General features: G+C 44.4%; 1 protein-coding gene across 1 annotated transcript in view; it reads right to left on the bottom strand.

The window, feature by feature from the left end:
* Window positions 1-17,009, bottom strand: part of CACHD1 (cache domain containing 1) — a 249,341-nt gene that overhangs the window by 100,672 nt on the left and 131,660 nt on the right. Inside the window, exon 3 of the mRNA XM_015428092.1 lies at window positions 16,661-16,809. Within this exon, the coding sequence (XP_015283578.1) occupies window positions 16,661-16,809 (149 nt within the window). The remainder of the gene's footprint in view (window positions 1-16,660; window positions 16,810-17,009) is intronic.

The raw sequence follows: 17,009 nt of genomic DNA on the forward strand, positions 1-17,009 counted from the left end.
GTATGTGTATTTTAACTGTGGTGTTAATTGTTTTAATGGTGTGTTTTTGTTTGGTTTTAATGGTATTTAAGACACGTTTCTATTAGGTACAGTTTTAATCTGTCACCCACCTTGATGGCCCTAATGGGAGTGAAAAGATGGGGAATAAACTTTGTAAATACAATAAATAAACTCAAATGCTATCACAAAGGCCACAGGCAGAGGGATCAGCCATGTATCCCCTGATCATGCCTGGATTCAGCATAGTTGGAACACTCTACAAAGAACATTTTGTATTGCTCTTTAATCATTATTTATGTTAGATTCTTATCCTTGTAGCTCATTTGGGAGCCAACTTACCACTGAAAAGCAGGGTTAAAATAAAAATAAATAAGCATCCACCGACTGTTCTGTCAAGGACTGAAGACTCACTGGGCACCCCAGCAAATTCTCATGAGTACAAGCGAACTGTGTTAGTAAAGGGCAGCTACACTACTAACTCAAAACTAGAGAAACCTATGATTTTTTAATACCACAACAAATAATTGATCTGTACTCTCTACCACTTCCAGTCTCTGAAAGTTAAAAAACAACAACAGCAGCTATCTCATTACATGACTCAGTATAATAAATCAGCAAACAAACCTTTTGTAGACAGAATAAATGTGCGTTGCTATTTTTCAAATGTATGTTGATGGTGGTATGATTAATAAAATACAACCCAATTTAGAAGTGATACTGAATTCATAGCAGCTTTTCCCAGAATGTATTTTTTCAATCAACTAATAGTATCACATGGGATGGGCAAAAATTTTTGATATTAAAAGGGCATCTTCATACTCAAAAAGTTGGGAACTACTGAATTATTTTATTTTTTACTTCTGATATATTTCTACTTCCCCACCCCCAATGTAGACTCAAAGTGGCCTACATCATTATTCTCTCCTCAATTCTATTCTCAACACAACTGTGTGACGTAGGTTAGGCTAAGAATATGTGGCAGGCCCAAAATCACCCAGCAAACTTCCATGGCAGAGTGGGGATTTGAACCAGGGTCTTCCAGATCCCAGTCCAGCATTCTATCCACTACACCACACTGGCTCTCACACTAGCTACATGGATAGACAGAATGCTGTAAAAAAAATTATACCCATCACATAGGGTTGCCAAGTCGTACCTTTGGAATAGCGGGGGGACTCCCGGATGTCCCCTGGAGTCTCCTGGTGCACGCACAAAGCATGTGCGCTGTGATCACGTCATCCAGAAGTGACATGATCGCGTCAGGCATGTTAGGGACGGGGGCACAATCATTTGAGGGAAAACCAGAGTTTTCCTTCAGATGATAGAGCATCCCCCCGCAATGTGCCTGATGCGATTACATCACCTGCAGGTGACGTGTTCATGCTGGGCACGTCACGTGCTTTGGGGGTGGGGTCCCCTCGGGTAGCCCGATCTGTGCCGGCGGGGAACGGGCCTCTCGGGCGGGGGTTCCCCCCCCCGGGGGGGACTTGGCAACCCTACCATCACATAAAGCATTTAGTGGACGAAAACCTCGAAGGGATATTTTTATTGGCTTAATTTCTAGCTGAGGTCCTTGTATGATTTATATAATAAAGAATTATGTCCATTCATGCACATAAAATCCACTGCTTTTAGCTAACAGTCTGTATGATATGCATATCCAGCATGGGGTAGTGGTTACAGTATTGGAGAAGGACATGGGAGACATGGGTTCAAATTCTTACTTCACCAAGGAAGGTCGCTGGGTGACCTTGGGATCACAGTCTGTCAGCCTAATCTACCTCTCAGGGTTGTTGTTGTGAGGATAAAACAGACGAAGGGAAACAGTGCTGTAAGCTGTTCTCAGTTTCCATTGGGGAGAAAAAAGGGCATACCTAAATGAATAAATCCTATAGACTTTCTACATCTATTTTGCTATCACTGTATATTGCTTAAATTCCATTAAGTAAAGTTTTATCCAGTTTAGTACTCTTTCAAATATAACTCCAGTTGAGCAATTTGAAAGATCAGAATAGGAATCCATTTATCTCCCAACTTAACAGCCTATGAGAGGAAAGGCAAACAAAAGAAAAGGTTGTGGTAATGGCTGAACTGCAAGAGCAAATATTTAAGCAGCTATTTGAAGAGCAGAGGCAGACCACTTCTAAAAGAATTGTTGTATTCATAAAGTAAATGATCTTCAAAACTAGATCTCTAGGTTTGCCCATGTAAATATTACATTAATGAATGTACAAAAGAGTGTCAAGTAATAAGTTAGAGTGATAAGAATTTCTCCAGAGAGATAAAAGTGCTTCTTTAGGTATTTCCTTTTAAATCAACAGAAACAATATAGGGCATAGCCAATAGACACCAAATAGCCACACAATGGGTGTAAAAATACCAGCAACCAAGTACTAATCAATCTACCAGCTATTAAATATTTAACTAGTACCTCTCAAAGTAAGTACTGAGGTTTTTAATGAACTTGTTTATCCCCACAGATATCCTTGTCACATCAAGGAGCACGTTCCACCATGATCTTACCTCATGCTTCCTGGACCACACTGAAAAAATGTAAAGGTTGACCAACATCTACTTTAGCATCTATTGAACATCCTTTATGTTTTCCAGTATGGTCCAAGAAAACCAAGCAACTCAGAGTTTTGCTGATATCATCAAAAGACAAAGAAACTCTTGACAAAATGCTTTGGCACAAACTTCAGAGAGACAAAATCAGAAGCAATATGTTTTTTATAACATGCTGCATGGAGATTTCACCTAAAGGTCACTATTCCTCCAGCTCCATCTTTTCTTTTCTACTGAAATGCAATACACTAGAACTTACAAGGAAGAAAAACAAAGGGTAACATAGAAGCCTTAAAATATCTTCTGTTTATTCCTATCACTGGCACTGAGTGGGAGGGAGTGAAGAAAGGCTACCATCCTGAAGTACAGCCTTCTTCTACTCAGTGGTATACAATAAGAACATGAGCCAGACTCTCATTCCCTTCCGAATGCAATGAGGGCAAAGTGATTTATGCTACTATGCTCCTTCCTTCACACACAGTCCCCAACTTTCTATCCAATAATGCAAAAATAACAAAGAAGCATGTGGATCCAAGTGCTGACAACAAGCACTTGCAGTGTTACAATGTTAGCTCACAAAAACAGAACTATAAGTCAACCTCCTAATGAAAATTGGGATGGAACAATTCCCACCTTCATGATACAGTGCATATTACATGCACTGTAATATGAAATCATTAGAAATGGTCTCTATAACTGACCTTATAATCCAGACAGTTGTGTCACTGTGTTGAGATGTCAATTAAGAACTATCAGTTCTTGGAGGCCACGTCTACCAATAGTTTTCATAAATAAGAATTAAAAGTATAACTCACCTATTTAGAGGAAACAAGAAGGGGGACCCGCGATACTCATGGGGGGGAGGAGAAGCTCCACGGGAGAAGGAAGCAGCCACAGGTGAGCCTTCTCCCCTGTCCCCCCCAGCCCCGGCACCCCCAGTGAGGCCCGTGCCCCTCCAAGCTTCCCCCCTCCTCTAGCGGTGGTGGCAGCGGCGACAAGGCCTTGCTGGCCCACCGAACTTTCTCCCTCCCTCCCCCCTCATGGCAGCAGCAGCAGAAGCTAGGCTTTGCCGGCCCGCCAAGCTTTCTCCCTCCCCCCTTAGTGGTGGCAGCAAGGCCTCGCTGGCCCGCCAAACTTTCTCCCTTTCCCCCGGGTGGCGGCGAGGGCTGAGCGGCTTACAGCTGCCGGCCAGCCAAGCCTTCTCCCCCCACCCCTCCCCCTCTCTGGTGCTGGCGAAGTCATGCTCTTTTAATTTTGGGGGGATTTAATTATCCCCCCTATATTTTTTTACAGTTTTCAGATTTTTCTGCATACCTGGGCATTGCCCCACGTGCGCAGGAAAATCTCCCTGCCCCCCAGGTGCCCCTGATGTGCGGATATAGGTATCTGCACGCAGGGGGCGCCTTGGGAATTCGATATATAGATATACCTAAGATTTCCAGATACAGAACAGCAATGTGTGGTGTAGTGATTAGAGTGTTGGACTCTGATCTTGGAGATCCAGGTTTGTATACCCACTGTGCTATGGAAGCTTGTTAGGTGACTTTGGGCCAGTCTTATACTCTCAAGCCTAACCTACTGTGACCAATGGGCAAAAGTCCTGCCCCTATCACCAATCTCCTGTATGCTTATCTGGTGATGACTGCAGAGCAGCAAAAAGTCAATCAGGGTTCATGGATGGCTGAGAAAGCCAGATGGGAAACAGAGTGAGGTAGAAAATGCTGTTACACTGTCAGTTCACATCAGATAGAGTCTGAACCTCCAGAGAAAGAGAGACTGGGGGGATCCTGTGTCAGAGTTGGCCTTGTGTGTCAACAGGTTAAACCAGTGAATGTGTGGAGATTGGATTTGTGTCTCCAGAGTGCTTAGTTAGGACACTACCTGTTTCAGGAACTGTCTCATATATTATCTATATTCATAAGCAGGTTAGCATAGTGAGTACTTTGGGAAGACTCTGTTTCTGTCTTGGGGCAAAATTTCTCAGGTAAACTGGCCAATGATTTTTAGTTTCTGGGATGAGCTCACATTTACACTGAGATTCCTGAGGTTGGGAAAAGTCTAATCTTGACTTCCAACAATGTTGTGTATTATCTGCAAACTAGGAATAAGGCCCGTTGTGGAAATAAATACAACAACCGCTAGAAAGAGGCTCTGGGAGAGTGCCAAGGCCTTGGGCACTCAGCATCAATGTGCTGTGGCATCCTCAGCAGGATATAATGACACAGAGTCCACCATTTTCTCCAGAGGAACTGTTCTCTGCTACCTGAAGAGCAGTTGTAATTTTCAGTGATCTCCAGCCCTCACCTGGAGATTGGCAACAATTGTTACCCAGGAAGAAATGGCTGGTTTGTGGGGTGGAGTATATGGCATTGTACGTGTCTGAGGTCCCACCCCTCCTCAAACCTCACCCTCCCCAGACTCCACTCCTCAAATCTCCATGTATTTCCCAAACTGGAGTTGGCAACTCTCTTTCCCAGTCAAGCACCAACCTGCCATTCTCTGCCCCTCTTTTTTCAGCTTTGGATCTCCTCCCCCTCCCTCCTGGAGATCAGTTGTAATTCTGAGTGATTTCCACCCCTCTCCTGAGAGTGGCAACAGAGGTCCCCCAGAAGGGAATGGCTGGTTGGGAGGGTGGGGTCTATGCCACTGTACTTGTCTGAGGTCCCACCCTCCTCAACCTTCATCCTCTCCAGGTTCCATCCCTCAAATCTCCAGGAATTTCCCACCTGGAGTTGGCAACCCTATCTCCTGCCCCGCGGTTTCCAGAAATTAGTACCTCGGAGGTACTAGTTTTTTACTCCGCATCTTCAGCGGGAAGCATCGGGTTAGCCACGGGAGCTCTATGCTTCCCCGATGTTGCAGTGTGATTGCGCCCGGAAAATCCGCCTACCATCCGTATCGTCAGTGCGGCAAATGCTCTGTGTGACTGCAGCCAGAATTATGTATAAGGAGAGATGGTTTTAAAGCCTCATTATTGATTCTCCTTATTTCTCTTAACCTTGCTAGTAAAGAAAAGCTATTTTTAATTCTGTTTCCTTGATATTTTCTGTGTCATAACTGAATTTAGAAGGCCACATGGGTTCAATCTTGTCAGAAGAAGGCTGGGGTGCAGACTACTGTGGTTTAAATGGTATTTAAAACCCCATCACACCTAGATCATTAGGATTAATGTGAAGATAAAATGGAGAACAGAGAATGATGCAAAGTATACTGGAGAAAGTGGGGAGAAAGGTGGGCTATAAATGAAGTAAATAATATGGGGGTGATTATCTCAATGTGGTGATGGACAAGCTCTCCCAGCTCACCTCAGAATTTATCCCTTTTTTCTGAGCTTTCCCAAAGAATTCTTGAGTCTTTCAAAGTTTCTTCCAGGAAAACTTAAACAAGCAAAGGGCAATCCTTCCATGGCATTCCTTCACCTTCCAAAGCAAATGTAATCTTAAGAAAAGGAAGGAGATAAGTGGTTTTGGGAAGAACTCATTATATAAAGAAAGCCTCATACTTAACTGCACATGCTACCCTTCAGTACACATTGTTTTCAGATAAGCATGCCAGTAACTACTCCTTGAGCTGCGGTGGCTCAAGTGGTTAAGACGCTGAACTGCAGGCTGTGGAAGGGCAGTAGTTTAGCAGTTCAAGACCCGAGTGTGCCGCATGACGGAGTGAGCTCCCGTCTCTAGTTCCAGCTCCTGCCAACCTAGCAGTTCGAAAGCAAGAAATTGCAAGTAGATGAATAGGTACCACTTTGGTGGGAAGGTAACAGCGTTCCGTGCGCCTTGGTGTTTAGTCATGCTGGCCACGACCACGGAAACGTCTTTGGACAGTGCTGGCTCTTCGGCTTTGAAACGGAGATGAGCACTGCAACCCTAGAGTCGGACTGGCTTTCGAGCAAGGGAACCTTTACCTTTACCTTAACTACTCCTTTCAGCTACTGTTTACCCCAAGGATAAATTGTTTTCTAGGGTAGTGAGGAAATGGCAGGGAGGACAGGCAATTTGCAGTGAAGAGTGAACCCCATTATTAGCTAAGCATGAATTCATAGCCTTATTTTTAATTGGTTTTATTGTCTTATACTTATTGTATTTATTTGTATTGTATTTGGATTTATTGTTGTAAGCTGCCCTGAGTCCCCTGTGGGGAGAAGGTGTGGGGTATAAATAAAGTAAACAAATAATAGGGTGAGGTCTTGTGAACTAGGAGAGTGTGTATTCTGAACTACCCTAGTATCTGATACCATCACCATCACAGCATGCCCTGCATATGGTTAGAAATAAAATAGACCTAATGGATTCTTGGCTGTTGGCAATACTTATTTTATTATGATTAACGTAATGTTTCAAAAGTATATAGACAGGTTGCTTACCGGTAACTGGTGATCTTCGAGTGGTCATCTGTGCATTCACACCTTTGGGATAGTCTGCGCCTGCGCTGACCTTGTTCAGTATCGTTAGCAAGCAGAAAGGGATTTTCACGCCAATTCCCTGGTCACGCGCCGGGCTCCACTGCGCATGACCAAGGAGGGGCATGCAGCTCCCGCCAGTTCCTTCTGACCGCCGCCCCACAGCCTTCAAAAGAGAGATGAAGGGCCGAGAGCAGAGGGGAAGGAGGGCGGGTGGTGTGAATGCACAGATGACCACTCGAAGATCACCAGTTACAGGTAAGCAACCTGTCTATCTTCTTCGTGGTCTCTGTGCATCACACCCTTGGGAGATTAACAAGCAGTAAAACACTTACCTGGAGGAGGGGCCAAGGCCCTACATCTGTGCTGCCTGCAACACCGCTCGACCCACAGCCGTACGCCGACTGAACCGTACATCAAGGGCGTAATGCTTCACAAAGGTGAGAGGAGTAGCCTAAGTCGCGGTGTTACAGATGTCTTCCAGCGATGCACCTCGCAGGAAAGCTGTAGACATTGCCACTGCCCGCGTGGAATGAACTCGAAGCTGTCCCGGGAGCGGCTTCTGTGCCAGTGAATAATAAAGTTTAATAGTCTCCACAATCCACTTGGATAAATGCTGTGAGGAAAGCTTCTTCCCTTGGGAAGGCAAACTGTGAGAGATAAACAGCGCCGGAGACTTGGTTCTGCTCAAATAAAATAAGAGCGCCCTCTTAACATCCAGAGAGTGCAATCTGCGTTCTTCCTCATTGGAGGGAGACGGAAAAAACGTAGGAAGAACTATGTCAGTAAGCAAATGAAACTCTGACACAACTTTAGGCAAAAAGGAAATGTCCAAAGCCAACGAGACCCCTTGAGGGGGAAAACTCAAATACGGGGGGTCACATCTAAACGCAGATAATTCACTCACTCTACAAGCAGAAGTAATGGCTACCAAAAATGCCATTTTCAAAGACAACAGCTTTAGACTACAAGTGGCCAAAGGTTCAAAGGGCCGACCAGTCAAAAGAGTGAGGACTAAAGCCAGGTCCCACACCAGAGTGGGTTTACGACGAGGAGGATAAAGCCGGATGAGGTATTTACAGAACTTCTTTGTCTGCTGGTGAGAAAAAACTGAAAACCTGTCTATCGACGGGTGGTGCACTGACACCGCAGCTAAATAGACCTTAGCGGAGGAAAAACTGAGTCCTATGTCCAACCTGGACAAAATGAAACCAAAAATTGACCTCAAATCAGACGGGGGAGGAGGCAATTTGAGGGAGACCAAATACTCCAGAAATTTAGACCACTTCCCATCATACGAAGTCCTCGTGGAAGGTTTACGACAATTGAGAAGGACGTCATCTATGCTTTCAGTAATCACGGAAAGAGTATGTTCCAGACTGTGAGTTTGAAGCTAAGGGGATCGTGATGTAAAATCTGGCCCTGTTGGGCCAGAAGAAGATCCGGCACCTGAGGGAAGTGAAGGAAGGAGCCCTTGGACAGATGAAGTAGCAGAGGAAACCAGTGTTGACGGGGCCACCACGGAGTCACCAGGAGACAACGAGGTTTTTCCTGCTGGATTTTGATGAGGACCCGGTGAATAAGCGGGAGCGGGGGGAAGACGAACACAAAATGAGGTGCCCAGAATATTAGAAGACCGTCCCCCATGGACAAATGGTCGATCCCCACCCTGGAACAAAACAGACGACACTTTGCATTGTGGCGAGTTGCTAAGACATCCACCTCTGGTTGACCCCAGCAGTTGAAAATAGGTAAGAGGTACCTCCAATTGAGTTCCCATTCATGCTCTGTCGCACCTCCTCTGCTCAAGAAGTCCACACAGACGTTCAGTATTCCCGGCAGATGAGCCGCCCGAAGAACCGAGTTCCAATGGAGGCAGTCCTCCGAGATGCTTAAGGCTAATCGGCAAAGCGCTCTGGACACCGTGCCCCCTTGATGATTGAGATAAGACATTGTAGTCGTGTTGTCTGTAAAAATCATAACCACATTTCCTTCCACTGCACGCCGAAACGACCTGAGGGCATAATGCACCGCTAAAAGCTCCAAATAGTTGATGTGACGGTTCGCAAACTGATCGTTCCACTGTGCCCCTACACACATCCCGTCCAGGTGAGCGCCCCATCCCCATGATGAGGCGTCCGTGGTGATTGATACCGTTGCAGCGGGAATCTGGAATGGAGCTCGGATAGCCTCGGATAGCCACCCGAAGAGTGAAGAATAGAAGGAGGAATTGTCATAGACAGGTCCTGGGGATGACACTGGGGTTTGAATCTTTTGAGGAACCACAGTTGTAGTGTACGCATGCGAAGCCGGGCACATGTGAGGACCGAAGTGGTGGCAGCCATGAGCCCCAGCAACCTTTGAATGCGAACTGCCGAGGTTTGGCTTGATTGGAACAGTAATTGAATCTCGTGATGAAGAGATTCCGCTCTCTGAGGAGGCAAATAGGCTCGCGTGTCTACTGAGTCGGTGATGGCTCCAATGAATTGTACCCGAGTCGCTGGCAGAAGCATGGATTTTTGGAGGTTCACTAGAACGCCCAGGGACGCAAGAGTCGACAGGGTGAGGTCAATGTGGAGAAGAAGTGTGTCCTTGCACTCCGCAACCAGTCATCTATATACGGGAACACCTGTACTCCATGGAGACGAAGATGTGCCACTATGACGACCAATCCTTTTTCAGAACTGTGAAATACCGAGAGTAAAAACCTTGATGGTGTTCTGAAGCTGGAACGGGTTCTATGGCGTTCTTTGTGGTGAGAGACTGAACTTCTTGAAGAAGGACGGGTGATACAGGTGTTCGGACAAAGTGGGAGAAGAGGGGAACCTGAAGAAACTCGATTAGATAACCATTTTTGATTACTGAAAATACCCATCTGTCTGTGGATATCGTTTGCCAGGTGTCGAGGAACGGGGCAAGACGAGTTGCTGGACTGGGAAGGGAGTCAAAGGCCCTGTTTAGGGTTCTTAGAAGACTTCTGCTTATGTTGCACAGAGTGCGCGAATCTTGGCTTGTTCCCGAAAGAGCAAGGTTGAGAGTTGGATGGTCTCTGCCAGTGTTGTTCGGTGGGAGATTTTGAGGATGATGATCTGTGCGACCACGACTGTCGAGACCATTGTTTAGGCTTGGTGTATTTGGGTGATGGTGAAATCCCAAGGCTACGAGACGTCTTAATGCTTTTATCCAGTTCTTGGTTAAATCTGTGGTTGAACTGAATAGACCAACACCCTCGAAAGGGAGATCTTCCACAGTGGACCTAGTATCATAGGGGAGTGACGAAGAACAGAGCCATGCATGTCTGCGCAATGCAACCGAAGTAGTGAGAGTCTTGGCTGCTGACTCCAAAGTGTGCTTAGCAGCACTAATCTGATGTCTAGCAAGAATCATACCTTCATTCTGAATCCCTTTCGCTTGGGAACAGAATTCTCTAGGAAGGTGTGATAAAAACTCTGACATACGTTTCCAAAGATTAAATTGGTAATGTCCCATGCATGCAGCATAATTGGAAGTCTTGATGCCCATCGCCCCTACAGTATAAAATTTTCTTCCCATGCGATCAATCTTTTTTCCTTCTTTCTCTGAAGGAGTAGAACGACTCGATTTTCCCTTGGTGGAGGAGGTGACCACAAGAGAGTTTGGTTTGGGGTGAGTAAATAAAAATTCGGCCCCTGTCTCTTGGATCCTGTACATGTGACCCAAACGTTTATTGGACACGGGTACTGAAGAAGGATGATCCCACAAATCTTTTGTTGTCTTTAACATAACTTTAGTAATGGGAAGTGCCGCAGTGCCAGGACTGCATAATATCGAAAACAGTGTCATCGACCAATTGAGATACCAGAGTGGGGGTCATGGAGAGGTCCAATGCCATCCGTTGGATAAAAATCACCATACGACTTGACATCCTCTGAAGGTGAAATGGGGAGTTCGGCCTCAACATCCGGAGGGGGTGATGGGAGGTCAGCATCATCTGCTGGATTAGAGAGTTCATCAGAGTTAGAGGAATCCCCCAAAGGCTCGGAAAAGGGAACAGGCATTATCGGTACCGATGGTACTTCTGTCGGTATCGGTGGAATCGGTGGCGGAGGCAGAGCTGGAAGTGGCTTGTGTGTCAGCTTCGAAGTCCTCGACCCCAAAGCTGGTTCTCGGTACTGAGAGATTCTGGATGACACCGACTAACGATCCCAATCCACTGGAGGGGGTGGTGGGGGAAGTGCCCATGGAATTGTTGGTGGATAAAGATAGTTACCATAAAGGTACCGCCACTGGCGCTGATCCCAAGTTAAGGGAGGCGAAGGTTGTGGTCGGTGTTGATCCTCGATGCTGCGCGATGGCGAACACGAAAGAGACTGATGGCCGGAGAGGTCAGCATCTGACAACGGTGCCGGTTGAGTGAGATAAAAATCAGGATCAGAGTCGACGGGCCGAGTGTGTTCAAGAGGACTTGACACTGGAGCACGACCTTGAGTAGCAGACACAGCAGAAGCTACTAGAAGAGGCTGGGTCTTAGAGCCTTTCTTATGCTTTTTATGCTTCTCTTTTGTGCCTGTGCCTAGGTTCCGGATCTTGGAAGGTACGGCAATATCTGACCCCTGCTTCCGGATCTTGGAAGGTATGGGGATATCGGACTTGTAGGTCGATACCGACAGTTTCGGTGTCAATACATCGATGCCAACAGTCGACGTCGAAGTTCCCGAAGCGGGAAGAGGAACGTCTGAAGTTGTTGTAGACATCGAAGCATGCCCAGACGTCTCCAGAGGAGAAGTAGATTGTGGCGAAAGGGCTTTCTCCATGAGCGCCATATGTAGCCGAGCCGCTCTATTTTTTCGCGTTTGATTAGAAAAACGTTTGCAATGAGGACACGAAGAAACATGGTGTGATTCCCCGAGGCACAATAAACAACGAGAGTGTCTGTCGGAGGGGGAAATCTTAAGTCCACAGGACTTGCACCATTTAAAGAAGCCCCACCGCGCAGCCATAAGCCGGTGGAGAGGAAAACTTTCTTTCCAAATGTTGGACCCGAAAGAAAAATCTCTAACTAAAGGAAAAATAAAGAAAAATGCTAACTAACGCAAGAAAAGACAAGGCCAAAGGCAAATACTTTACCGACCGAAGCAAGGCGTCCTACTAGCGCGGCGGTCAGACAAGAACTGGCGGGATCTGCGTGCCCCTCCTTGGTCATGTGCAGTGGAGCCTGGCGCGTGACCAGGGAATGGGCGCGAAAATCCCTTTTTGCTTGCTAACGATACCGAACAAGGTCAGCGCAGGGTGTGATGCACAGAGACCATGAAGAAGATGCTTTGTTTTTGAGGGGAGCGCTTTAAAATAATTCCTTTACCTCAAGTTTTAATTAAATCTATGTATAGTGCATCTTCACATAGTCATATATATCATGTATTTTAGGCAAGCATCTGCTTTTTGTTTTGCAGACTATTATCCCATGTTGTAAAGTTTCTATTGTCTGTTCATTAAGAGATCTTAACACAAAGATTTTTCAGTGGAAAGGATGAACCCTGCTATGTTTCAATTTAGCCTAGGAAAAGAAAATTACCATACTGTAGACCTCCAAAGTGGGGACATATGGGTTTTCAATTATGAATGCAGAAACAAACATTATAAATTGCAAAACCGTGAAAGCCAAGATTTTGTTTTCCAAATGTCAGTATTTTGTCAGTATCAGCTGTAGCTTCTGGACAATCTTTAAGGTCAACCCAATGTATAGCACCTTACTGTAATCTATAGCACATTGCAGTACCTAATCTAGCTGTTACAGGTGACATGAGGTCACTACATGGAAACACTGATGGTCTAAATGGTATATAGGAAGAGGTATTTATGTGAGTTCCCAGCCTGTGAAGGGCTTTAAAAGAAAGAACCAAAACCTTGAATTGACCTGGAGCCAATGCTGTTGTGACAGACACTTTAGGTTCTGCCTTTCCCTAAGAATGACCAATGAGATATGACGGAATGTTGGTGAGTAGACAGTTGGAAAACAGCAGTTAGGAGAGCAGTTGGGAGTTGGCAACAGAGGAGCTGACAGCAAAAAGAGCATGTCTGATAGAGGAGGAGGAGGAGGAGGAGATTGGATTTATACCCCACCCTTCACTACCCGAAGGAGTCTCAAAGTGGTTTACAATCATCTTTCCCTTCCCCTCCCCACAACGGACACCCTGTGAGGTAGGTGGGGCTGAAAGAGCTCTGAGAAAACAGCTCTGAAAGAACTTGTAACTGACCCAAGGTCACACCAGCAGCTGCATGTGGAGGAGTGGGGAATCAAATCCAGTTCTCCCAGATTAGATTCTGGGCTCCTAACATACTAACATACCCTAACGTATTGATCACACCCAACTCCAAAACTCCTGATGATCAAAGGAATACCATATGAAGCCTATTTTTTCAGCAACTTTTAAGATCTGTACCCTTACCTTCTCCACTCCTCTTCTAACATCATTGACACATTTGGATTGCTTGGTTTGTAGCTCTGAAAACTTGGGCATGCTTTATCAGTAAGTCTATATTATGAAGAATTATGCCCCACGTTTACTTCCATCTTTGATGGCAACAGCTCTGTGTGCTGACAGCATAGCAGTTTATATACCAGAATACACAGTAGGAATTATGTATTCCAGCCATTCACTGAAATAGATTATGAATGTGATGGTGTCAGAGAGAGATGCACTATGTACATATTTAGGAGTGCAGCATTAGCACTTAAAATTTCTCTGAACTCAATGTTTAATGGTTAAATTAATCAATTTAATCCTCAAGGGACTTGGATATATTTCATAGACATGTCAGACTTAGGCGAGATAACAATGACCCTTGTCAGACCAGGTAAAGAGCTCATGGGAAAGGGGGAGATTTCTGGGACTCCACCTTGCTTTTGGAAAAGCAGGTTGATTCTGTTACTAGGAATATCTTTTGCCACCTACATTTAGTTTGAAAATTATGATCCCTTCTAGTGTAGGTTGACATGGCTGCATTATCCATCATTATGCAACTTCCCAGATGAGATAACTGCACTGTGCTCTATTTGGAGCTTCCCTTGAAAACTATTTGGAAGCTTCTACTGATGAAAAATGCAGTTGTTCACTTAGTGAGAGACTCTGGACACCATGAGCACAATAAAACCAATTTTGAAACAGCTTTTCTGCTTGACTACTTGCTTCTGGTTTCAATTTAAAGTTCTTAGCTTTAAAGTTCTTTGTGGCCTGGGGCTGACGTACAGAAAGAGTACTTCTTTGTGTATGAATCTGCACAACTCACAATGGTCTTTCTTACTGGTATCTTCCATTCATTAAGTTTGTAACTAACTGATGAGATCTTATCCTTTTTTAAAGGTAGTTCTGGTTCTGTGAATCAGACTACCAAAGGATGCATGGACAGCCCCCTCAACAGCCTACTTTCACAGGACCTGCAAGGCAGTCTTTTTCCCCAGGGTTTTCTCAGACTAATTATACCTGGTTTTATTGCACAAGGAAAAAGCCATGTTCAATTGATGCTGTCTTAATAGTGATGTTCTTTAAATTGTTTCAGTTATTATAGCAGCCACCTTATAAAGTGGAAGTACAAATCTTCAGAGCAATAATACAATCAATGTCAAGATTAAAAAATAAGTTAGAAATAACTGACAACAGTCCCTAGATATCGGTTATCCTGTGCCCTTGTTCAGATTAAATTCTATCACTGCTTAGTTCAGAGCTTGTATAAGATGCTCATCAGAAAAATGTCCAACAAAAACCCTACAAATCCAAAGGTTTTAAGCAGTGAAGTGGCTAAATTTGAGGATGATACGAAGTTGTTCAGGGTGGTGAAAACCAGTGAGGATTGTGAGGCACTCCAAAGGGATCTGTCAAAGATGGGCAAGTGGGCGTCAACATGGCAAATGGGGTTCAATGTGGCCAAGTGCAAGGTGATGCACATTGGAGCCAAAAATCCTAAATATAAATACACGTTGATGGGATCTGAACTGGCAGAGACTGATCAAGAGAGAGATCTTGGAGTTGTAGTAGATAACTCAGTGAAAATGTCGAGACAGTGTGTGACTGCAATAAAGAAGGCCAATGCTATGCTGGGGATGATTAGGAAGGGTATTGAAAACAGATCAGCCAATATCATAATGCCCCTATATAAATCAATGGTGCGACCTCATTTGGAATACTGTGTGCAATTCTGGTCACCACACCTTAAAAAAGATATTATAGCTTTGGAAAAAGTGCAGAAAAGGGCAACTCGAATGATAAACGGGTTGGAACACTTTCCCTATGAGGAAAGGTTAAGGCGCTTAGGGCTCTTTAGCTTGGAGAAATGACGACTGAGGGGTGACATGATTGAGGTTTATAAGATTATGCATGGGAAAGAGCAGGTAGAGAAAGAGGTACTTTTCTCCCTTTCTCACAATACAAGAACTCGGGGGCACTCCATGAAATTGCTGAGCGGTCGGGTTAGAACGGATAAAAGGAAGTACTTCTTCACCCAAAGATTAGCCGCAAGGTATAGATAGGAACTCTGGGGCAAGTGATGCTCTGTCATCTTGGTGCTTGGGGGTGGTCAACAGTGGGATGGCTTCTAATGTCCTGGCCCCACTGGTGGACCTCCTGATGGCACTGGTATTTCTGGCCACTGTGTGATACAGAGTGTTGGACTGGATGCCTGATCCAACATTGGCATCTCTTATGTTCTTATGTTCTCCTAGGCAGTCTCACAACTGTCCTTCCACCCTGGAGAAATTGCTGGGCTGCTCTTCTCTGAATTCTCCCAGATATAAAGGGCCATGGAAAGAGAGCTGGGGCAGCAATAAGTACTTGTTTCACAAGCTGGTAGGTACACAATGAACCTTATTGGCTGCCTCTCACAGTCAATTATGCTATCCCTTGTATTGCTCTTTCTGGGTCTGTAAAAAAGAATTGCAGTAAAGGCAGTAGCAGAATTAAATCAATAACACACTGACTTCCGAAAGCATTTCACTTCTAAACACTCAGGTCCTTAACCCAAAAGAAACTAGCAAATATAAATGTTAGAGCTTTGCAAAACTAGGATATGTAGAAACAGGCTTCTCTATGCAGTTTCCCAACTCACTCTCTCATACTAGTTTTGTTTGTCCAGGGAGGACTACGTTCTTCACAGCTTTGTTGATCTGAAATTCATGGCTTTACATTCCAGTAGTCTACACTCAAAATGTAAGCATATTCCTTAACTTTGTAACCATTCACTGCTACTATTTTATTTTGTATGGTCATATACCTGAATGGTAACAACTACAAGAACAGTCCATGTTATTTCTAGCTAGGTGCAAAATAGGACAGGGCTGGAGAGGTTGGTACACATGGAGAATATATTGGCCTTCTTAAAAGTGCATCTTAAGTGTTATTAAAACCTATGTAATTAGTATCCTTATCACTATCCTTTGAAGAAGTTTGTGACAGTGTTTCAACAAATACTTTTTCTGTTTAATTTGGAAGTGTGCAGCTACTAAAAGTAGTATGATTTTATGACCATATGACAGTATATGTTTTTGTTTTTTAGCAAACTTACGAACATTGGTAGAGCTTACTCACCAGAACTCATGATAATCATCAGCAATACAAAACAGCAATAAGGAACACTATCTCCATTGTTCTCTCTTCAGCAAAGACAGAGAACAAATGAAAAGGCTATTCTCCACCAGTTCTGGTGGGAAGCCCTTTAAGTACTTACTCCATCATAGAAGGTGGAATGGTGCAGCAATCTTGAATTGCAGTCAGGGGTGATGTCAAATGAGCAGTATACGATGCTTCCACTACATGCTTGTTTCGATTGACCACATCCAGGTAACGATTAAATTTTTCACGGATTTTTTTTGCTAGCTAGAAAATGTAAAGAAAATAAATAAAATCAAAAATGCTTCTCTGAGTACATACTGTGCAAGCCACACAAACATGGCAAAAAAATAACAGAAACAGAAGAGTAACAAATACTGATTAATTGTCATATTATGCATGGTTGGCTTTAATGAAAATGTACAGGGTGCTGGGCAATATGAAGCAGTCTGGAAGACAACTAGAGT

Source organism: Gekko japonicus, unplaced genomic scaffold (genome assembly GCF_001447785.1).
Source record: "Gekko japonicus isolate JY-2015 unplaced genomic scaffold, Gekko_japonicus_V1.1 scaffold1219, whole genome shotgun sequence".
Taxonomy (NCBI): Eukaryota; Metazoa; Chordata; class Lepidosauria; order Squamata; family Gekkonidae; genus Gekko; species Gekko japonicus.